At 37.2% G+C, this 23,400-nt stretch overlaps 1 protein-coding gene across 3 annotated transcripts in view; it reads left to right on the top strand.

Annotated features, from left to right (window-relative positions):
• The window catches only part of LOC123311194 (adhesion G-protein coupled receptor G2-like), a 273,671-nt gene that overhangs the window by 183,261 nt on the left and 67,010 nt on the right, over nt 1–23,400 (top strand). For all 3 annotated transcript variants that reach the window (XM_044895016.1, XM_044895018.1, XM_044895017.1), the window contains one exon: nt 10,598–10,761. In XM_044895016.1, coding sequence (XP_044750951.1) covers nt 10,598–10,761 — 164 coding nt within the window. The remainder of the gene's footprint in view (nt 1–10,597; nt 10,762–23,400) is intronic.

Genomic DNA, 23,400 nt, shown 5'->3' with positions numbered 1-23,400 from the left:
TATCGAACTCCAAGGTCGGATGTCACCTGGAAGATTAAGAAACTTTCATTTGAAAAATGTTTGGATCCAGCCGCTTCCCAAGGATTCATTTCAGTGGATCTGTTGAATTATTCTTACCCTTTACTTCAAATAGCCTTATATTCCAAAATAACGAACAATAATTTCAGGAAAATAAAACGTAATCAAATAAATTTTGTCTGAACAGATATATTTCATTATCGTCAAGTCATGTAACTTCGAATAGTATTGGTAATTTCTGACAATTTGATGTAAAATCATATTTAGCTGCAGTACTGTATCATAATTTGGCAGAGCCGGACATGTGTATCATATTTTCAATGTAATACAAACTTCAAACTAAAGGGAAAATCCATTGTAGTGGAAGTGTTATTTTGTCGTACAGTTAAGTTCGTTAATAAATAAAAATTCATGCAAATCATGATTTATAACTAGCTATACCTTTCTATAGCAATGATGGAATTTTTTGTTCTAAAGTGAGGTATAAACTACGTTCTGGCCAGATTTGGGGTTAATATTTCTTTTTCGTCGACCTGAACAAAAAATTACATTTTACTAATTTCCGAACAAAAATTCTACTATTTTTGCAGGCGAGTACTTTTCGTCCTGATTCACTTTTCGTATTGATTTACTCTTCGTCCGACTGTTCGTCATAATGCGCCCCCGGTCTTATGCACTATCGGTTTAACTGAAGATAATCGTCAGGCTGTCGATCGGGATCGTCCACACATTGATCAGTTAATCTGGAAGATCTGGAACTGCAGTTGGCGCGAACTGAAGGTGCGTGGGAGCCGTACGGATGATGACTGATAACAGATCGGCGACAGATACAGATGTGTCGGATCGTGATCTCAAAAGCTCCCTACCACACAATGTCAGTTAGCATGCAGGCGAATGATCGTCCTTCCTGCATATATACTGTTTTCGTTTGTTTTACATAGACTTATAATAACATGGACTCCGCCTGTGAGAGAGAGGTCGGTAGGTTGAATAAGATGGAGAGTTTGTGGGCAAGCTGTCAAAAGGTTATAGAACACAAGTTTATGGGAAAATTTGCTTTAATAAATTTTCAACAAGCTTCCGAGAAGACACACAGGAATTCCATAGCATTCCTTCGAAATGAATTATGTCCAAAAATATGTGAGTTTTATTCAAGAATAGATGTAATGAGAATAATAATCAACGTATCAACACCTTGTAGGCAAAGTCTGCGAAAATTGTAAAAATTTTCCATAATAAATGTTCAACAAGCTTCCGAGAAGGCAAACAGGAATTCCTTAACATTCCTTCGAAATGGAAAATATAAAAATTATGTGAGTTTCATTCAAGAATAAATATAATGTGAATAATAATCAACGTATGAACAAATTCCCTTGTGGGCAACGTCTGCGCCACATATTTGTTTATATCCATCATATGATTTTGACATTGCCCATACGGAATCAGTTCATCTCTTTCTTATTCGATTAGAACGTATAAGCTCTTCTCTCTTTAATGCACCCAACCTCTCGATCTACTGAAAAGTCACGTGACAGTGAGTTCATGTATTATAAGTCTATAGTATATCCAAATCCAAGAGGCCACCGGTAAACATTGCAGCATGCAATGATCACGCGTCAAGAACGTGATAACGCAGAGGTGTAGTAATAAATTGAATTCCGAGAGCGTTATATTTTAAAACTTTTTGAGTGTTCCAGTTCCGGTGAAAAATATGTATGCTTGACTACGAGTCTCAGTAATGAACAATTAATCTAAAGTTCCCACTTTAATAAATACTATGTATATAAATGTGTAACAATATTTTTTTTGTAAAAATGACTACCCCGTAGTGTCGTCAGAAGATGCAGAACTTTCCTCTAAGTTGACGATGACTGGTGTTATATCATCCATAATATTATCCAGTTTCCACATGTCTACCTCAACTTTTTGTTTGACATGTTTCACGCACTTTCTCCATCTTTCGGAAGTAACCCGTGAGAGAGCCTCTTGAAAAAGATTTTGTACGTCAGCCATTTTAAATGTGGTGTTTTTATCTGCCACAAAATTCTTGACATCGGCCCAAATCAATTCAATAGGGTTCAGTTCGAAGTGGTAGGGAGGTAATCTAAGTACAGTAATATTTTGGGCCTTTGCGGTTTCATCCACGATGTATTTTTCAAAGTTTTCTTTGTTCTGCCTGACTATCTGCAACTATTGCGCTTTTATGAGGTCAGGGGTGAAATCAATATTTTTCTCCCTCAACCATTGTTGGATATCACTCTTTCTGAATTGTGAATTAAGAATTTTTTCCATTTTCCTTGAATGGTAAGGAGCATTATCTAAAACTACTATAGAATTTTCCTCCAATTTAGGAAGTATACCCTCGACCACTTTTCGAAGGACTGACCATCCATTTCTTCATGGTAGTCACCAGTTTTTTGGATTGGAAAGTCCAGAGTCCTCCAGTTAAAAAACCAGTGTCACTGCCAATATGACACACTATAATTCTTTGCCCTTTGCCTGGAAAAATATATTCGCTTCATTTGAAAAAGAATGTTGAAATTGTTTTCCACCAAAAAGGTACTTACATCAAGTTTCACAAAACTTTGATTGCTCGATCAATGATTTGGCATTCGATTTCACGAAGGAAATCATTGAAACTTTCATATTTCCGAATATATTGGAGGAGTAGCAGTTGAGAATCATCAAATGGGCGTGTATAGATAATTATTTGGTGCAAGAATGATATTCAGAATGCTTATGACCAACTTATCGACTGAAATCTAATTGACGTTCATCCGTCAATCGATCGTTGATTCTCTGATCAAGCTTTATGAAACCGAGGGTTAAACTCAAAATTCAAGACCTTCCCAGACGGATTTTTAATCCAGTAGATAATCCAGCAAGTAACGCTTGCCGAGAAGATGTAACTGATTCATCGGTCCACACTTTGGATTTAGTATGACCGGCAGTTACCCAAGTTTCATCCAAGCAGTAAATCTTCCTGTTTTCATCACGGAAGGTCCTAATTTTCGTGAGATAGTTTCTTCTCCAACATTTAATGTCGTCACGGTTCATAACAAAACTGTTGCGTTGGCGACGTCCATATTTGAAATTAAGTTTTTTCAATATTATAGAGAAGGTACTCTTCTTAAAATTTGGCAAGTTCGAGTCTTCATTAACTATTTTTAATACTTTCTCTATAGTCAGGTGTTCATTTCTGAAGAAAAACTCGTGAACTTTTCGCCGTATTACATTTTTATCGAAATCTGATAAGGACTCCCATTTGGTGGTCCGATTTTGATTTGTTGCCGGCTGTGATAGAACACCGGAATTTATGTATTCGGAAATAATTCTCCTAACACTTCGAGCTCCAATGCCGAGTGTCTCAGCAACTCGGAGTTCTACGTCCTTTAAACACATTCCTGCATTTTGAATAATCTCAATTTTATAAGTATTCAAAATCATATCTTTTATCTCGGCACTGAAGTGTCGTTTCAGACGTCTCTTTTTTGGAGGACTTAAGTCAACACGCGATTCCTCAGCAGTATCAGTACTTGACATTATCTTAAATGCTTGTAACTTGAATAACTTGCTACAACTATAAACCAATTTACGAAAGAAAAAGCAATGAATGATCTCTGCAGTTCTGCACAACAATTCGCATACAATCAATGAATCAAACGTAATGCGGTTCTGCATTACTCCCACCTGCAAACATGGCGTTCCTGAAGCTTTGACCAATAAGAGGAGTACCTTAAATACGATCACGCGTTAGTCAGTTTGTTTACGCTGGCCTCTCGGATTTGGATAGACTATATACAGTTTTACGATATAGGTCATTCGGATTCCTGCAATGATATTTCGCGAAGGAACTGATTCATAGAGATGGATCATGGATAGTGAACTAGCTTTTGCCCTTTATTCCTGGATTTATCCAATTGTACTGGGCCTACCCATGTTCGTGGAAAATTGAAAATAACAGCTACGGAGATTATGAGATGACGTGCTGTTGGAATATTATAAAAAAGACCGTGCCATCAGTTAGCGTCGATACGGTGAAGTAAAAAATTGAGATGCGCATTACGCAAAGAATTAAGAAAAGTTAAAGTCATGAGTCGGGATCATCGGGAGATGATGCGTACACACCATCACTTTGGTACTTTGAATCGCTACTGAATCTCTTCTAAACTTTGGCTGTTGCCAAACATTTCAAAGCTGCAGTCAACCTTTCCTAAGCACTGATTGCCTGGCGTGAATAAGTGTCCACTTTTTCGATTCCGGGTGAAACCAAAGCTAGGAGATCTTGGAAATCCTTTTCACTCATACTCAAATAGTTCATTGAATCCTCTTGGTGAGACTGCTTCAGTTATTGTCACATGAGACATAGTATCTCTATCTTGAACCCACTTTTCCACCCACAACCTTACTTGAAAGAAGGTAAATTGTGCAGTTTTCGACGGAGCATGATGGAAAACTGTGAGAAATAATGCGGATCACCAGCAGTCCTGCTTTGCGATCTCCCTTCCGCCTGGCACTGGACTCATAGTGTGTGCTATCAACAGGCAAGAATCTGCAGTTCTGTACGTCCGCCTATAGGTGATTGACTGATAGTGTATGGTGATCTGCGATATGGATCTCATATGCTCCTGTTGAAGCGACGGACTGCAGACAAAGGGACAGATGAGGCCCATCTATATTAATAAAAGAGGATCTATGGTTTACTTCAAAATGCTTTATTGTTCAAACGATAGCACCAAATTGGACAATTCTTTTTTTCTTGTGTTTATTATTGTTAGGGCAAGGATTACATAACAAAATATTCCCAAAAAAAATTGTACAGAACAGAAAAAAAGGCGTTCCTTTTTCTTACGAACAATCGAGCAATCACGATGGGTTAGTTATTATTATCTACCCTAGAAATAATTTAAATGGCAAAACTAGGTTTGCCGGGTCCGCTAGTAAGCAATATATTAGATCCCGGGGCAATTGAATCAATTTTGTGAATAGAGAATTTGATGAAAACATGAGTGTCTGTGGCAATTACTGTCATTAGCCTCGGGTTTCATAAAGCTTGATCAGGGAATCAACGCTTGATTGACCAGCAGACGTCAATTTGTTTTCAATCGATAATTAAGTCATGATCATTCCGAATATCATTCTCGCATCAAATTATGATGTTTAAACGTCCATTAAATTATTCTCAATTGCTACTTGTTCAATATATACAGCAATGAAAAGGTTTCACTGATTTCGTTTTAGAAATCAAGTTACTGTCAAATCGTTGATCGCACAATCAAAGTTTTATGAAACCCGCTGTAGATGTTGTCAAATTAATTCTTTACAAAATCGGCTAGATTTTACCAGTGAATTAGGTGATTTGAATGTTAGTGTTCGGTATAATCAAGAATGGATAGTGATAGCGATATACATAACACTAACACTTAACCAGAGCTCAGGGAATTGGCAATAACGGACACCTAGATGAGGCCATAAAAAGGAAAACTTCTTAATTTCATGAAGGTATGTGAGGTCGACGAAAATAGGCATTTATGTAACAAGTACATAAATAAGGTCTTTATGGACGAGTCCAAAAGTTTATGGCAGAGCAAGCAAAGCGAGCTATTGCTCGCCCACCAAATCTAAAAGTGCTTATGAAAATAGGTATGCGGCCTATAACGAGTGGTGTAAAACGAAGAAAATTGTAAAATCGACAGAAGACAGTATTCTGGCTTACTTCAATAGTGAATTGAAAGCTCACAAAAGTTCTTCGCTATGGACTACATAGATGAATCGGAAAGTACCTACTAAAATAAGTGTTGCCACCAGAATATTGGGCCAGGAAGTAGTTCATCAAGAGTACTGCATATCGAAAACTGTGCTTTCACTTCGAGCTCGACTTCCTCAGGCATGCATTTTTATGATAACAAAGAATGTGTTTTTAATATTCACTACCACACTTATGCTCAGAATAGTAATTCATAATTTTGTTTTTAGGTCGAAGTTCAATTCTCCTTCCTTGAATAAAGTGTTGTTTGCATCTAGTATATTAACTTGACCGAATGATAGTGACAGTTGAGTCCAATAAAGTAGTCAATTATGGACACTAAACGAATTCATAAATAAAGTGTTTATGATGCAGTTGAACTTAAAATGTAATAAGCACGTCGGCAAAAACTGTCTATTTGTCTCGGCAGCGCCTTGGCTATCAATTTGCAGGCTCGACTGTAATAGAAAGTGTTTCGTCCTCGGTACATAATAGTTAATATCCTATCAAGTGCGGGAAAGAAATAGCAGGCGTTTTTCCCGCACCTTTTGGGAAAGTGCAACTTGAAATGCGTGCGGGAAGAAGGTTGAACGCGCACGCTTGTAGAAAAATATCTATTTTACCGATAATAATAATATATAGATTGTTCTTTTGTCCTTTTGTCGGGTAAATACGCACACCTACAAAATGGTCAGAAACTACAAAAGAATATTGGAAGGGACGCCATATAAGAATTATAATGCCGAAAAAGTTTATAAAAGAAGATACCAAAGAAGTTACAATACTATTTTCAATATTTATTCACTTTTCACTTTTTTTGTATTCTGAGGAAAATTTTTATATTTCTTCTGAAGTTACTTCACCTGACGGTATTTATTTTCAGATTTTTCTTCATTTTGAAAGTTTTTATAAATGGTTTTTGGTGAAACTCTTTATTTTGTCCATTTCTACCTCTACCTTGTGTTGAAAAACGAAGCCTCTCCTTTATATAGTATATAATGAGAAGGGGTTACAGTTCACTGCGACCTTAAGGTCTATTGCGCCCCCTAACAGAGCTCTTCTCCTCGTGGCCTTTACAGCTCGTCTTCCAGTTCCAGATACCTAATGGAATCCAATATCTGGAACGGCTACAACCAGGATAATTCCCCACTCCTACAAGTTTATTATCCAAAGCACTCTTTCTTTTGGCTTGCAATGGCATAGCATTCCGTAACCAGGTGAATAGGAGTTTCTTCCTCCTCCCCACAGAATCTACACTCGTCAGTGTCCGACAAACCCATTCTCAACAGATGCTTCTTTAGGAGACAATGTCCTTTGAGAAAGCCAGTGAGTAAGTAGGTGTAGTTGGTTCTTACTGAGATCCAGATATTTTTTGGATCTAGCAGTTTCAAAATTCCGAAGGAATTTTTTGGAGTGTTCCATCCCTGAGAGATTCCGCCAGAGTTTTTTCCTTTCGGCTTTCTCCTTCTCCATAAACTCCTTCTTGTAGGTGAATTTTCCTATACCACAGAAGGGTTCTGGGCCAGTGAGTGGCGTTTGTGCGCTCTCTCTGGCAAGTGTATTGGCCTTCTCGTTTCCTGCCATTCCCGAATGACCCGGAACCCAGATCAAAGAGACCTTATTTTTCTTTCCTACCTCATTGAGTTTGTTCCGGCACCCCAAATCAGCTTTGAATCAATTACATAGGAGCTCAGTGCTTTTACGTCAGCTTGACTATCTGTATGAATAGCCATATCACACTTCTGATAGTTTCTTTCTAGATTTACGTCTAGACATCTTTCGATTGCTAGTATTTCCGTTTGAAAAACGCTTGTACAGGAGCCTAACGATAGTCCACACTTGGTACTCGCCACGTAAATCCCAGCGCCAGCTCCTGTAGCGGTTTTAGAACTATCTGTATACCATTTTATTGTATTTTCTTTAAGATTGTAGTCGGTGTATTCCCGTTCCCAATCTTTTCTTTTACTTAGCATTGTACTGAAGTTCACCCAATGCTTAATTTCTTGATCATTAAGTCACTGGAAAGGTTTGCATATGATATGTAACCGTTCAGAGAGGACCAAACTCTCTGATCCTGATTGTCTCGTTACCTCTTCCTTCCTTAGATAATCTGAGGATGGACTCATGGGCTACCCTATCAATCACTAGATGTAGAGGTGTGAGGTCTGTTATGATCTCAAGCGCCCTAGTTGGGCAAGTCTTCATAGCTCCCGTGGTGCACACACGGGCAAGCCTTTGTACTCTGTCGATTATTCTCCTCGTACTTACCTGACTTGCCTTAGCAAACCAGGCTACTGCCCATATATGTGATTATAGGTCTTACAATCATGACGTACATCCATCGCAGTATTTTTGGGTTAAAACCCCAATTCTTGCCGCATAGACGTCTCGACGTCTGCACGTCATCAGAGCCCTTATAGCTCTGACAGTAGCATTATCAAAATGCTTATTCCACAGAAGTTTGCTATCCAGGGTATCCCCGTTCAATGTTAACGAACCCTCACCTTTTAACACACTGAGTCTAGATCGTCAATCAACTGCCGTCAATCAACTTCACTGTTCAAGCTTTGTCAAACTGAGCTAATATTTGAAGGATGTTTACAATTTATATTGAACGTCCCATCAATATTTTTTTCTCCGAAAGTTTTTGTAATGTTTTTTCAAATTTTGAAAAATATGGAATAAAAGCAGAAGTAAAAGGCCACCTAACGTGGCATACCTAATTTCTCCCCATGGCAAATACCTCCCTTACAGCGCCTCGATCCTCGGTTAAAAATAATGCAATGAAAGAATTGAAATTAGAAAATTCGCATTGAATATCCTTCAGTTAACACATTGGATTTTGTGCCCAACCTGAAAAATGAATATCATTTTCACTTTGAAAGTCATATATTCTGATAATGAAATTTACCCAGTTTACATAACGGAATTAATTAATGAAAACTCACGAAATCACTGATTAATATATGTAAATTGAATATCGAAAATTCGCTTTGCAGATGCGTCACATCGTTTTTGGAATTGAATATTGATGATTTATTCCGATACGATTTTTCGATTTCCATTAATTGCTGGTTACCATGTGTTCAAGTGGGCCCAATTGAATGGAATTGCATAGATGAAATATATTTATGAATATTTCATTTGGATAGGAAGAATGGAAAGTTTGTAACAATAGCACTCTAATTATCTGCTATTACAATGTAAAATTATAGTTTCAATATTCGCAAATTTTTTAAGTCGAAGAGGAAACTGATCTCTAGTCGGTCTACTCAATCAGGGACTTGTATTTCAAATGACATATTTGAAAAATGGATTGAAATTTTTGGTTGCAGTTTTCAGTATATCATCAATCATAGGTGATATAAACTGAGCGGTAAATTTCAGTATTACAGTTGAAGAATTTTCTCATTTTGAATTTAGCAGATAATTACCAACTTTTTCATTTTTGAAATTATAAAATTTTTGTGTATTCAATGAGTTTTGCGAAAATTATTTCCTAGTGTAGTGAAAAACGTCATAGTTCACTTTTATGACGTCTATATTAAGCATCATTTTTTCTACAGTTACGTCCAACGTCAGGAAATCAACAACAAAGTAGATACCTCAGTGTGACATATTCTCGTTACCGCTTTTTCTGGAAATTTCCAACAAATCTGTTTGTATATTTGCTGCGCTTTTATAGAAAGAAACATTGTTCTATCAATTATATCTATCGGGTTAGCAAATAATGTAGAGAATTGGCATTTTACTGGAGAATGATAGTATCTCAGCTTTTATATTCGACAGTAGTCTTTGTAGCATTTTTATATTATTCAGATGTCAATACTGAAAAGGGTAATGATAAATTTACATTCTTTTGAAAGTTTATATAGGTAGTTTTAAAAAAATACTGATACGCCTATGGAAATCTTAAACATACATATTCATGACCTCAATATTTTTTCAAATGGAAGAAAGATCCCGAAATTGTGGGCAAGTAGGAGGAATTTTCATTTGGTTTATTTCATAATCTTGTTTGCTCTAAGAAAATTTCTATTATTCAGAAAAAATTATTGCACATACGAGGTATTTCAAATTTCAATACAATAACTTTAGCACGCATCGTTTTCAACGTTTAGTTGTGGCGTTACAAGTTTTTTACATATTTGGCTTAAATTTGAAATATGCATTGAGCTAATATATAAGGGTTTTACATGATTAGACATGCCAAATAATCGACAGAGTGATATTTGTCAGGGTCGGGGGTCGGTCACGTCACACTTTAGCTGTATTCGGGTTCGGCTTTTGGACGGTCCGAGAATGGTTCTAGAGCTGCGCAGAGGATTTAATACTAGGGCGCAACAGTTTTGCGCAGTCCTAGAACAATTCTCGGACTGTCAAAAAGCCGAACCCGAATACAGCCTTTATCTCTCCCGGATTTTGTTTTGACGTCAGCAACAGTAGATTATTTTTATGGTTTTCCAACAACCTGTAATTATTGAACCGAGACGATTTGGAAAAAACGGTGAAGGAAAAAAGTGTTTATTTTGGCCTCAAGAAGCTACTGTTAAAATATTTGTACGAGTCTAAGACTCACCCTGTATAATGAAGCTCTGAGTGAAGTGTTTCTCTGAATGAAGATACGATATGCTGTCATTTCAGACTTACGTAATAAAAATCGTGACACTGAAGAATATTTATTTCAGAAATTCTTAAAATGTTTTTCTGGTAATATGTGAAGAACTGAATTGCGTTAAGACCGAGTGAAACCTTTACACTCACTCCATTGAAAAAACTACGAGAACAACAAATGTGAAGGAGTCAAATGACTTTTATTGAATTTTTTTGCAGGATCCCGATCTTTGCATTTCGTTGGCTTTCAGTCTTCAGTACGTTCGACTGTGTATACTCTGTTGGTTGTTGGTTATCGTTCATCACATGTACAGGCAGTTCAACCTTCACATACACACTTTGATACCTAGACCAGAGTTATCAATAAGCAGAACTTTTTTGGGGTAAGTGAATGTGTATATAACAACACATATGTGTTGGGGTGGGTTAATTTAATGTATATAGGGTGACATACTTTCGATTTTAAGCAGCAGGGGTCGTACATAAATGGCCAGGCACATGACTGGCCATTCATTTCCTCAGTGTCCTTCATATTCACCTCATCTGAACCCGAAATTTACTAACTGACTAAGAAACTGCAACACCTAGAAGGAGCTGTTTAAATTCAAATTGTTTTTGGTGAAACATATATAGCAAGGAGTAAATGATTAAAATTTGGAAAAAAATTGGTAAAATTTTTTAAAATAAACATTTCTTGTTACTTAAATATTGTAGTCAACAAACTAGATGTTCGAGCAGATCCAATGTCGATGTTCAGTTGTTGTTAAAATGCCTAGAGCACGTGTAGGCGGAGTTTGAAAGAGGTCAAATTATTGGTTTACGGAAGGCGGGATTGTCATTTCGAAAAATAGCTAACCGTACGAACAGAAATACAACCACTGTTATGTGTTCACCTCGGGACGTCGAAGCGAGTTAGACGTGTTGAATGATACCAGTGCGATACGTCATTTTTCAAAGAGAAAGTGGAAGAGAGAAAGTCGAAGAGAAAGTTTACACTAGCGAAGCTACCGAATTTTTGATTCCGTCTGTGAAGTTTGTGTAGGTTGTATACGTGTGTGTGTTATCGAAATTTTAATTCGTTAAAATTTTCGAAGTTGATGTTCATCTTCAGAGTCCAGATCGGTCTAGATCGTTGGTTCTGCAGAAAGCATCAGGTGAGCTTATTTTTCGTATCTTTTGTTTTTATGCATGAGATATATTTTTCTTTTCTGTCTTGAAAATTTTTATTTCAAATTGCTTTGAGTAGCATAGAAATTATTAATTAGATTTTAAAATGTCTGACCATTCGGACTGCGATTCCGTAAAGGAAGAAGACGCGCTAGGAATCGCTAATGTCGTGTCCGAACACGATATTTTGAAAAAGGAGAACGCAAGTTTGAGAGCGAGTGTGAATAAGCTAGATAGATGCGTATCTAGCTTAGTAGCTGAGATTAAAAATCTCAGGGAGAGGCTCGAGTTGTAGGAGGGAAATAAGGAAAGTCCTTACTCCAAAGCACTCAAACAGAACATTGTTTTGAAAAATGTCCAAGAAGTGGCCTTACCGGTTCAAAAACAGAAGATGGAGGTGGTCAAAACCACTCAAAACAAAATTTCCCCACCCGCTAAAAGAGTGAGAAAGGATAGCTCCTCGTCCAATGAAGACTCGAACAAAAAAAGAGTCTTGGAAACCCCAGCCCAACAGAAAACCACTCCAGTGGAGGAGAGGAAAGAAAAAATCCCCCCAGTCACCCTGAGAGGTACGTCAGAGTGGACGTCAATTTCCAACGCGTTAATGCGAAACGGCATTAACTATAGCTGAGCGACAACTGTCAAAGACGGAATTAGGGTCATCCCACAAACCGCCGAAGACCACAGACGGATGACGGACTTCCTTCATAAAATAAATAGGGAGTTTTACACTCTTCAACGGGAGGAAGAGAAAAAAATCTACGCAGTAGTGAGATATCTACCGCTGGATGCAGATATCCCGACGATCCTTGACAACCACAAGGATCAAGGGATCGTCGATGCTGAGATCATAAGGATGACCTCAAATATAACAAAGAAGCCGATGACCTTATTGCTGGTTAAAACCCAGAATAAGGGTATCTTCGAGGTGAGAAGGCTCTACAACATGAACTGTGTTGTTGAACCTAAGAGAAGGACGACCGGGCCTAGACAATGTTATCGCTGTCAGTGATATGGACATGCCCAAAGTAAGTGCACTTTTCCATGGAGGTGCGTGAAATGCTCCTGTAATCACAGCTCCACAGAGTGTACGCTTACCAGGGAGAACGAGGAGCGAAATGCTTCTTGTGTTCTCTGTGGAGAGCAAGGACATCCAGCCAACTACAAGGGATGTAGCGAATGGAAATTGGTCACTAAAAAGACCAAGAGATCGCCAAGATCGAACCAAACCAACTCGAGGCCAACACAAAATACTCCGAAGCCAGCCCAAAACTCTTCAGAAGTGAAGAAACCCCTGGAAACTGCAGTCAATGAGACGAAGAAACCAGAGAAAAAGACGGAAAAGGCAAAAACGTCAAAAAAGCCGAAACCAGGAAAGGAATTTCTGGAATCACTGAGGAACTGGATAAGTTCACGAAAAACCTCCTCAGCTCGATGATGCAGAATCTGGAGAAAGAGATTGAGAAGAAGATGCAGCAAATCATTCAGAATATTTAATGGCTGATGCGACGATAAAGAACAATCTCATAATCGTCTCTTGGAACGTCGAAGGATTGAGAGCCCGCAGACCCGAATTCGAAGAACTGATTGAAGAGAAGATAGATAGATAGATAATATTTATTCGCCCCAAAATAATACATTATTCCTACATAATAGGATTCGAGCATGTCAAATTAAAAAACTTATAATAACTTACATAATGAAATCATCAATTTTAATTTTATCAGTTAGATATTCAGATACGCTATAGTAAGCTTTATTTATCAGAAATGTCTTTAATTTACTTTTCAACTGCTTGGTATTATAAAGTAGTCTGGTCTCTCCTGGTACCTTATTATATATTGAAATGACCTGGTATTCAGCATTTTTCTGGATGTAAGAAAATTTTAACCGTGGTGGCTTTAAATCATTTTTCTTCCTCGTTTTGTATTCATGGTCCCTTATATGTTCTCGAAATAAACTCTGGTTACTGAGTACGAAAGAAACGGCCTCATAGATATAGATAGACGGCAATGTCAGTATACCATATTTCACGAAAATAGGCCTACATGACTCCATCCTATCCAAGCAGAAAATATTCCTTAAGCATTTCTTCTGAAGAACAAATACTCGAGCAGCGTCTGTGGAGTTCCCCCAAAAAACTACACCATACCTCATCCTCGAATATCCATGTGCGTAATACATCTCTAAAGCTGTCTGCTGACTTACTGAATCTGCTAGAACTCTCACAGAGTAACAACATCTTGCCAGTGATTTTGCCACCCCCTCAACATGGCACCTCCAGTCCAGACGTGCATCGATGTCAACTCCCAGCAGATTTACTGTAGGTTTGGGCTGTAATGAAAAATTGTTACAAGCAATTCTGTCCGGTTCATTTAGTGCTTCATCTCTAAATGAAAATCTTAACATTTGAGTTTTTTTAAAATTCAGTAATAAATTGTTATCCTTGAACCATTCGTCCAGTGTTAGAAGTGCTTGTATTATATTTTCCTTCAACTTTATTGAATCGTTCTCTGAGAACACCAGAGACGTGTCATCTGCATACATAGTTAGAAAATTTTTGACAACATCAGGCAGTTCATTGGTGTACACAATAAACAAAAATGCCCCGAGGATAGATCCCTGTGGTACCCCTCTCTTAACTTGACGTTCTTCAGATTTCAGGAATTCGCCATTTTCATCTGTTTCAATGACACACTGTTTTCGATTCTTCAAATAAGACCTGACCAAATCCAGTGCTACTCCTCGAACTCCATATCTCTCCAATTTTCTCAATAAAGTCTGATGATCCACTCTATCGAAAGCCTTTGACAAATCTAGGAATAAGGCTGCTGTATTATTTCCACTATTCAGTGAATCCATAATTCTGCATAGGAGTTGATATATAGCGTTTGTTGTGCTTCGCTGTTTTCTAAAACCACTCTGATAATCTGTCAAAATCATTTTCTTCTCAAAAAAGTCCAACATTCGTTTCAGTAAAATCTTTTCAAAAACCTTTCCAATATTCGACAATAAACTGACAGGTCTATAATTATTCATATCAGATTTATCACCTTTTTTGAACACAGGTTTAATCAGGGCCATTTTCAGCTTATCAGGATATATTCCTTCGATCATTATCCTATTCATAATGTGGCATAGGGGACCCTCTATTAAAGGCGATACCTTCTTAAGAAGACAGACTGGTACTTCATCATATCCTGTCGATTTTATATTTTTCAGTTCTTTTATACTCGTCTTTATCTCATATTCATCTGTCGGATACAAAAATAAAGAGGAGTCGTTATTCTTCAAAAGTTTGATATTAGTAGTTCTATTGGTATTCACATCCTGGCAATTATCAATAAAAAAATTGTTGAAATTATTCAAAAGGGCTCTTGTATCATCACCAACATCTTTGAAATTGTTCACTATACTGGAATTAACATGTTTATGATTTTGGGTGAGTTGTTTTATAACATTCCAGCCAGCTTTCGACTTATTTTTTGATTGCTCAATGAAATTTATATAGCTCAATTTTTTGGCTACTTTTATAACTTTTTTCAGAATTTTAATATATTTTTTGTAGTAACTGTGCGATATAGTACCTTGAAGTTTCCTCCTGAAAAGAATCCTCTTATTTTCACAAGACTTCCTTATTCCCTTTGTCATCCATTCGATTGTTTTTGATATATTGATTTGTACAGTTTTGCTTTTAATTATACTATTTATAACATTTTCAAATTTGTGGATGAAACAATTGTATGCTTCATTCGGATTGTTACATTCATATACATTTGACCAATTTTCCGTAGACAAAGTATCGAAAATATCATTCAATTTTCCTTGTGTGAACATTTTTTTCTTAGTTTTTCTTACCGCTCTCTGTTTTTCTTCAATATCAATTGATATATACTGACCATAATGATCAGATATTGCAGTTTTCAGTACTCCACAATCATTGACAGAATTAAAGTTAGTGAAAATATTATCAATTAAGGAAGCACTTGTTGTTGTTTCCCTGGTGACTTGAAATATGTTTTGTTGAAAATTAAATGATGAAAAAATATCAAGTAAAGTTTTACCTTCAACATTATCCTCCATAAGATTGATATTGAAGTCACCACAGACTACTATCCTATAATTTTGAAAATTCCTAATACCCAACCTCAATATGTCTTCAAGTTTTTCAAAGAACATCTCCAAAGAGGATTTACCTGACCTGTAGACACAGATAATGAGTAGATGTCTTTCCTTATCTCGAATACATGAACACTCGAAGGAGAGTTCGTCACTTTCTCGTCGAAGATACTCCACCTCACTAGCATCTTCATTATTCATTCTAGTGTATATCGACGACCCACCATGCTCAAGAGATGATCGATAAAAGGAGGAAACCATTTTGTAACCATGGATGTTCACAATTTCATTGGGCTTTAGCCAATGCTCTGTAATACATATGTATAAGGGAGGATTACTCATACCAGATAGAAAAACTTCCAATTCGCCTACTTTATTTCTCAAACATTGCATATTATGATGCAGGATAACAGTGTGATGATGTTGTTGTACAATTTGATTTAAATTTTTTATTGTAAAAAATCATTTTCTGGGCGATTTTTATTATATGCATCGAAGCTGAATCTTCTAATACTTACGTTTTTTGGCCAGAATTCTGTCTTATATAGCTCATCTTTTTTATCGAAAGATACTTTTACAAGAAAGCTCTTCAACTCACCTTTTTTTCTTTTGAACTGCAGATATTTTACTTCCACTTCCTGGTTTTCAAATCCTTCTTTTTTCCTTATATATTCCTCAATCATGTCCTCCGTTACGTGTGGTGACACTCTACTTATGAAAAACCATGCTTTCTTGTCGGGTCCGTTGAAACCACCCTTATCTTCAGACTTTCCAGTTCCAATACGTAGAACTTTTTTCCTGTTCGAAATTCGACGTCTTTCTTCGAATGTATTCTTAGCTTCTTTGTTTTGTTTTCTCTCGTTGGTTTTGTTTTTATTTATTGTTGATTGATCGGTATCACTTAAATCGGTTCTCGATAATGCAGCGGCATAATCCATTCCTTTTATTTCCACCAAAACATTCTCCGGGGTTATGTTCGACAGTTGTTTTTGTTTCGAGGTCTCAGGTTTTCGCATCTGTAATTCATTTTCATGAGTATTTACAGAAAATGTGTTTTGTCGATATATCGGTGTTTCTAATATCACATCCCTGCTTGTTATCGATGGCAATTGTAACCTCTCCATATTTATTATTTGTTTATCTTTTTTTTCATTCGAACTATTTCGTTGTTCCAATTCCTGAATACGATTCACCAAGAAAGAATTAAAAGATTGAAGTAGATCATTTTTCTCATTTGCTGCTTTCAACAATTGAGCCATATAGTTTAATTTCATCTCCATCATTTGTAATTCCGGTTTTGTGATAACTGGCTGACTGCTCTCCTCTTCTGTTCTCTCACAACATGTAATATGCGTATCACTTAGGAAAACAAATTTTTTCGCTTGAGCACAAGACTTGTGATATAAACCATCACAATTTATGCACAGTAATGTTTTGCATTCTCTTCTCTCACAACATTTGTAATAAATTTTAGCTTCATTCGCTTGATTTTGATTATTTTGTTTCTCATCACGTTTAGCGTCACCTTCACTTGGCGCCATCTTGATATAATACTCAGAGACCAGATGCCATAGCTCTCCAAGAAACAAGACTTAACCCCAACGTTCGGATAGCATTTCCCAATTACGATATCTACAGAAATGATAGACCTATCAGCACAGGTGGCGTTGCTATACTGGCTAGAAGGAATATGGATCACCATTTCGACCAAATATTCAATGGTCAAGAAGTAGAAGCAATATCGATTATTGTGAATACCAATCGAGTACAAGTGAAGATTATTTCGACTTATAAATCACCGAATAAGGACATGCTGGAAGAGGATCTAAAAATGCTACTAGAAGGAAGACACCCGAAAATCATAATTGGTGATCTTAACTGCAAATCGCAGGAATGGAACAGTAGGGTGGAAAATACCAACGGGAGAAGACTGAAGATTTATGCTGAAAAACTTAATGCAGTTGTGATAGGACCTGATATACCGACCTATATACCAAGAGTAAATGGACTACCCGATGTACTGGACATTGTCGTAATGAAAGACATCACTGAAGAAATCAGCATTGATACAATAGAAGACGGAACTTCAGACCACAATCCCATAGAATTCATAGTGGGACATGGCCCAAGAAACGAAGAAGACCCTGGTTTGTTAGGAACAAACAAATCTACAAGGACTTGGAATGGGAACCAGTTACAGAATTTATGAAGAGAAAGGCGGAAAGGATATTTGACAAAGCCAAACAACATCCAGATGAGGAACTACGAAGATTAGTCGACTACGATCCAACGGAAGAAGCTAGAAGGTCAAGAACCTACCACCGAAGACCGAGAGATCAGGATTTAAATGTCACCAAAGAAGAGCTTAACCTATAAAAGCTATAGGCAGCATACAAATATCAACACGACTATGATGAGAGTCCAGAAACCATAAGAGTCAACTGGTTAATAGGTAAAATGCCCGGAACCTATGAAGAAGCAGTTAAGGGTTTTTAGTGGGTCTCGAGCTCAGAGAGTGAGAATCCCCACACTGTTCCCCCTCAGGAGAGGGTGTGTTCGTCTGTCTTGCAGATTTTCCCCCTGCTACACCAAAAAAAAAACTGTTATGAGATGTTGTCAAGCGTGGTTTGATAAAGCCCAAAATCGAAGAAGAGTAGGCACAGGATGTCGAAGGGGCACAAATGAAGTTCAAGATCGGTGTCTAAGACTTATGGCCATTAGAGACCAATTTGCGACAACTCAATGATGAGTGGTTAGGAGAACAAGGCCATCTTGTAACTATTCGAACGGTTTACCGCCGTAAAAGGTCTTTTGGACTGCAGCATTATCGACCCCATCTTGTGTTACCTCTTCCGATTGAGCATCGACGGCAACGATTACAGTGGTGCAGAGAATGACAACATTTGAATGCGGAATGACATCAGGTCGTCTTTTCTGATGAATCTCGATTCTCCTTGGGTGCACATGATGGCCGAAGAGGGGTAAGGCGACGTCGAGGAGAAAGACGTGAACCTCATTTTGATGTTGGGCGTCATGTACACCGGACAATAGGCGTTATGGTATGGGGTGCTATTGCACATGGAAGTAGGTCACCTTTAGTCTGAATTCGAGGTAACATGACAGCGCTGCGTCACCTTCCAGAAATAGTGGAGCCATTACCTTAACCGGCTTGATAATCCAATATTTCAGCAAGATAATGCTCGACCTCATGTTGCCAGCGTTAGTTTAAACTTTTTTGAAGCGACACATGGGAATATTTTGCCATGGCCGCCCAGATCCCCCGATCTTTCGCCCATAGAGCATGTTTGGGACCTCATGGGTAGAAGGCTTGGAAATCTAACCCAGCTCCCACGGACTCCGGCGGCTCTGGGACATGAAGTACATATAGCTTGAGATAGTATCCCTCAAGAAGAAATAGACCATCTTCTTGCGTCAATGCCAAGACGTGTTGGTGAGTGTATAGATAACCGCGGTGGACAAACACTTTATTAACAAATTCAATGAAAAAATTTGTAAACCCTTCGTATTTTTTCTTCAAAATTCAATCATTTACTGATTGCTATGTTCTACCAAACAAAATTTAAAATTTAAACAGCTCCTTCTGGGTGTTGCAGTTTCTTTGTCAGTTAGTATACTTTCGTTTATTCATGAAGTGGTATATTTTTGTTTCATTATCGATTCTTGAATGATTGAAAATTTTCAATTCACTACCTGATGACATTAAAAGCATCCGTAGTGAAGTAATTTTCAAGAGTCTCAAGAGCTACCTCTTTGGTAACCGTTTTTGTAGATTGAATGATTTTTTGAAATTAGTGTAATAGGGTGTACAGTTACTTGTTTGTCTCTTCTATGTACTCTTTAAACTACTTATAATAATAATAATAATAATAATAATAATAAAGGTCTTCATTCAATCAATTTCATGGAAACTAAATACAAACTCTTACAACACTAAAAAAAAAAAAATTGAAAAGGCGAGATCCAGAACACTGTTCAAGTGTACTGTTCAATCTAAACCCATGATTCATTGACAAGATTAAAAAAAAAAATAATGGTAATTACTCATGCTCATGACAATGACAGTATAAATATAGAAGATGCATCACCACCCAAAAAAGAAATAATGGTTATAGGAAGTTATGCTCTATATCAGAGAATGAATAAAAAAGAGAAAAAAAAATTTTCACTTGTATATCACACTCGCAGAGTTGCCACTTGCTCATTCATAAGTTTGCTGAAGATCATAGCTCTTAAAAGTTTTATGTTTTTAACCGCCCTGATCTCGACAGATAAATTATTTGTACAAAGCGTAACATAATATGAAAATGATCGTCGGAATAGCTCAGTTGTAAATACAGGAGGAGTAAGGGTTCCTTTGAATCGAATATTCAAATTATGGATATCAGAGCGGAAGGTAATTTTGTTGTAGAGGTATGGAGGAGTTCGGTTAATTAGTATTTTCATAAATAGTAAAGAAGCATGAAGAGATCTTCTTCTTTCCATGTTGAGCCAATTAACAATTCGCAGAGTGTGGCTAATCCTGTCAAATTTTCTCAAGCCAAAAATCAGTCGCAGACAAGAGTTCTGAAGTTTCTGTATCCGCTTTCTATCAGAGTAGTTCAGACAGGGGCCATATACACAATCTTCATAATTTAAAAGTGATAGAACCAACGACTCACATAGTAGCACTCTCACTTTTCGCTCCAGTGTTTCCCTGTTTCTATAAAGAATCCTCAGCATGGCATAGGCCTTCCGCAGACAGGCAGAAATGTGATCCGTAAAGCGCAATTCGATATCTAACCAGACTCCCAAGTCTTTAACTTTGTCACACAATCCAACAGTATCTGAACCAAATACAACAACATTATTTTGGTTCAAAAATTTAATCCTATCTCCTCTCCTTCCAAATAAAATGGCAACGGTCTTATCCTTATTAAGCTGCAAACAATGTTTGGTAGATAAATCATTGATGATATTCAAATCGAAATTCAGGGCAGAAATTGCCTGAGCAGAATCATGCAAGTAAAAGGAGATATATAGTTGACTATCATCCGCGTAGTAGTGCATCAGGCAGGAAATAATAAACTTTACAAACTGTGAATTGTACATGATAAACAAAATTGGCCCTAAGATTGACCCCTGCGGTACTCCCCTGCATATTTTCAAAAAAGATGAAATTTTACCATCATTGCATACCGCTTGGAACCGTCCAGCAAGATAAGAAGACAAAAGCCGAATTGAACCCCCACAAAAACCAAGATGAACTTGAATAGCCTCGAACAGCTCGTGATTGAGGCAGTCGAATGCTTTGGAGTAATCTAAAAGAGTGAGCAAAGTTAGTTTACCCTGATCGGTCGCCCTCATAATGTCATCTGTTATATTTAACAAAGCCGTGGTGCAGCTATGATTCTTTCTAAATCCTGACTGCATAGGTGGAATAATTTCATTCGTATTTAAATGTGACAACATTTGTTTACTCATAATTTTCTCAAGGATTTTCGATAACGTGGGTACAATACTTATAGGTCGCAAGTTGTTCATGTCCTTTGGACAAGATACCTTCGGTACAGGTATGACAATGGCTTTTTTCCACTGGTTTGGAAAGACAGAATGCTGTAAACAGAAATTCATTATATGAGTGATATGGGGCAGAATGTGGGGAACACACAATTGTAGGGTTAGTATGTTTATGCCATCATGACCGATAGCTCTACTCTTGATGGATCTGATAGATTCCAAGACCTCAACCTCGTCAACCACCAAAAATTTGAAATAACTAGTAGGGGAAAGTGGGGGAATTGGGAACACTTAATTTCAAACGCTGAAAAATTATACAAAAAATCACTAAAAGTATTAAACTTCCATTGAAAAATGAACTTTGCTCATTTATGTACTAATCGGAAACAAAAAACTATAAAAAATCAACGTTTCCTAAAAAATATCAACGAAATCAAAAAATACTATCGTTTCTATTTACCCGACACCCTATGGGGTAATTGTGAACAGTCCTGGAGCAAATAAAAATAATTAGAAGTGGCACATATCACACAAGTATCCACGTCTTGTTTCTCTTGCAGTACATTTTTCATGTGCCCCTAGTTTACAGGTATCTCATATGATCCAATCCTCCATTGGTGGGGCTTCATACCTTACATAGCAAATTATGCAGAAAAATTCTTCTTCTGTGTGACCTGGGTTGAATTTCTCAGTCCTTTGCATTTGGCGTGCCTTCTTGTACCCTTTTTATGTTGGTTTTAGGTTCTTTATGTTGAATTTTTTCTTTCTTAACATTTCTCTGTAGGTATTTGCCTTCTTTGCTTTTCTTCGTGTTGATTTTTCATTAGTGAACTTGATAATATCTTGAATTCATTTTGTTTCAATTTTCGGAACAGAGTATTTAGTTCAAGCTTAGCCAATGTGAGCTTTTCGTTTCTTAAATCTTCGAACACACAGCAGGGATATTCAATTTCATATTTCGTTTCGATCTTATTTGTATAATTTCTTGGCATCTAGATAGAACACATTTCAACGTTAATATATTTGTTAACCATCAACCAGAGCAGCAGAGAAGTAATTGGGAACACAAGGGAAATAAGAAACGTTCCCAATTACCCACCTGACATCGTTCCTAATTACCCCAAGTTATCAAAAGAATTAAAAATGGCTGGCATTCACTTACCCATTTTCTTTCAACTTCAAATCACGTAGGTTTTGGAAAAACATAGTACGAGTATGGAATCAACAAAATATGGCACCTCTAAACTTCAAATAAAGATAGTCACAATTATTATTAACACACGAAAAAATTATAGTTGAAATGCGGAATCCATTCATCGACTCACTGTAACAGGAAATATGCAACTTATAGCCGCAACTTTTGAGTAAGCCCTGAGAATCGCCAGATGCATCCGTTGAAAATGTTGAAGACAGTGTCATACATGAGGAAGTATTTTTTATTTAGCTGTTCCCAATTACCCGCCGTTCCCAATTACCCCACTCTCCCCTAGTGATGCAATTATCCCGATTGGCATAAAAAGACAGAAGATCATTGTCAGGGGAGAGGCAAGGCACAGATTTCAGAAAATGTTGATTCACTCGATCAACATCGCAAAGTGTTGGGTCTAGATCTACGCTCTTATTCTTACCTATGCCCAATCTTCTCAGATAAGACCAGGTTGTCCTCAAATTACTGCATGGATTTATGTATTTACTATAATAGGCTCTTTTCTCCCTCCTGACTGCAGCTGTGATAGCATTTCTAAGTTGTTTGTACGCATTCCAGTCAGCAGTCTCACCTGATGCTTTGAACTTAGAAAAAACTTTGTTTCTAGTCTTGATCATATCTCGTAAAGTGTCTGTTAACCAGGGTGAATAATTTTTCGATATCTTGATTGTTCTGAACGGCGCATGCAAATCTAATAGCGTGATTATATTCGAGGATAGGAAATCAACCTTTTCATCAACTGTTGACTTGTCATAAATATTATTCCAGGTAATGGACATAAGATCAGACTTAAATTGGTCATAGTTAAGATTTTTGAAGTCCCTATAAGTTTTCAAAATTGAGCCGGTCCCATGAGTTTCCACATTAAGAACACAGTGGACAAGATCATGGTCACTAACCTGTGGAACAGGAAAAACACCAGAATCCTTCACCGTACAATGTCAGATATGAGTATATAATCAATTAATGTCGAGGAGGTGGGAGTGGTTCTGGTAGCTTCATCAATTATTTG

This window comes from Coccinella septempunctata, chromosome 4 (assembly GCF_907165205.1).
Source record: "Coccinella septempunctata chromosome 4, icCocSept1.1, whole genome shotgun sequence".
Taxonomy (NCBI): Eukaryota; Metazoa; Arthropoda; class Insecta; order Coleoptera; family Coccinellidae; genus Coccinella; species Coccinella septempunctata.
Note: the sequence above shows the minus strand (reverse complement) of the source record. Positions and strands in the feature narration are given on the sequence as shown.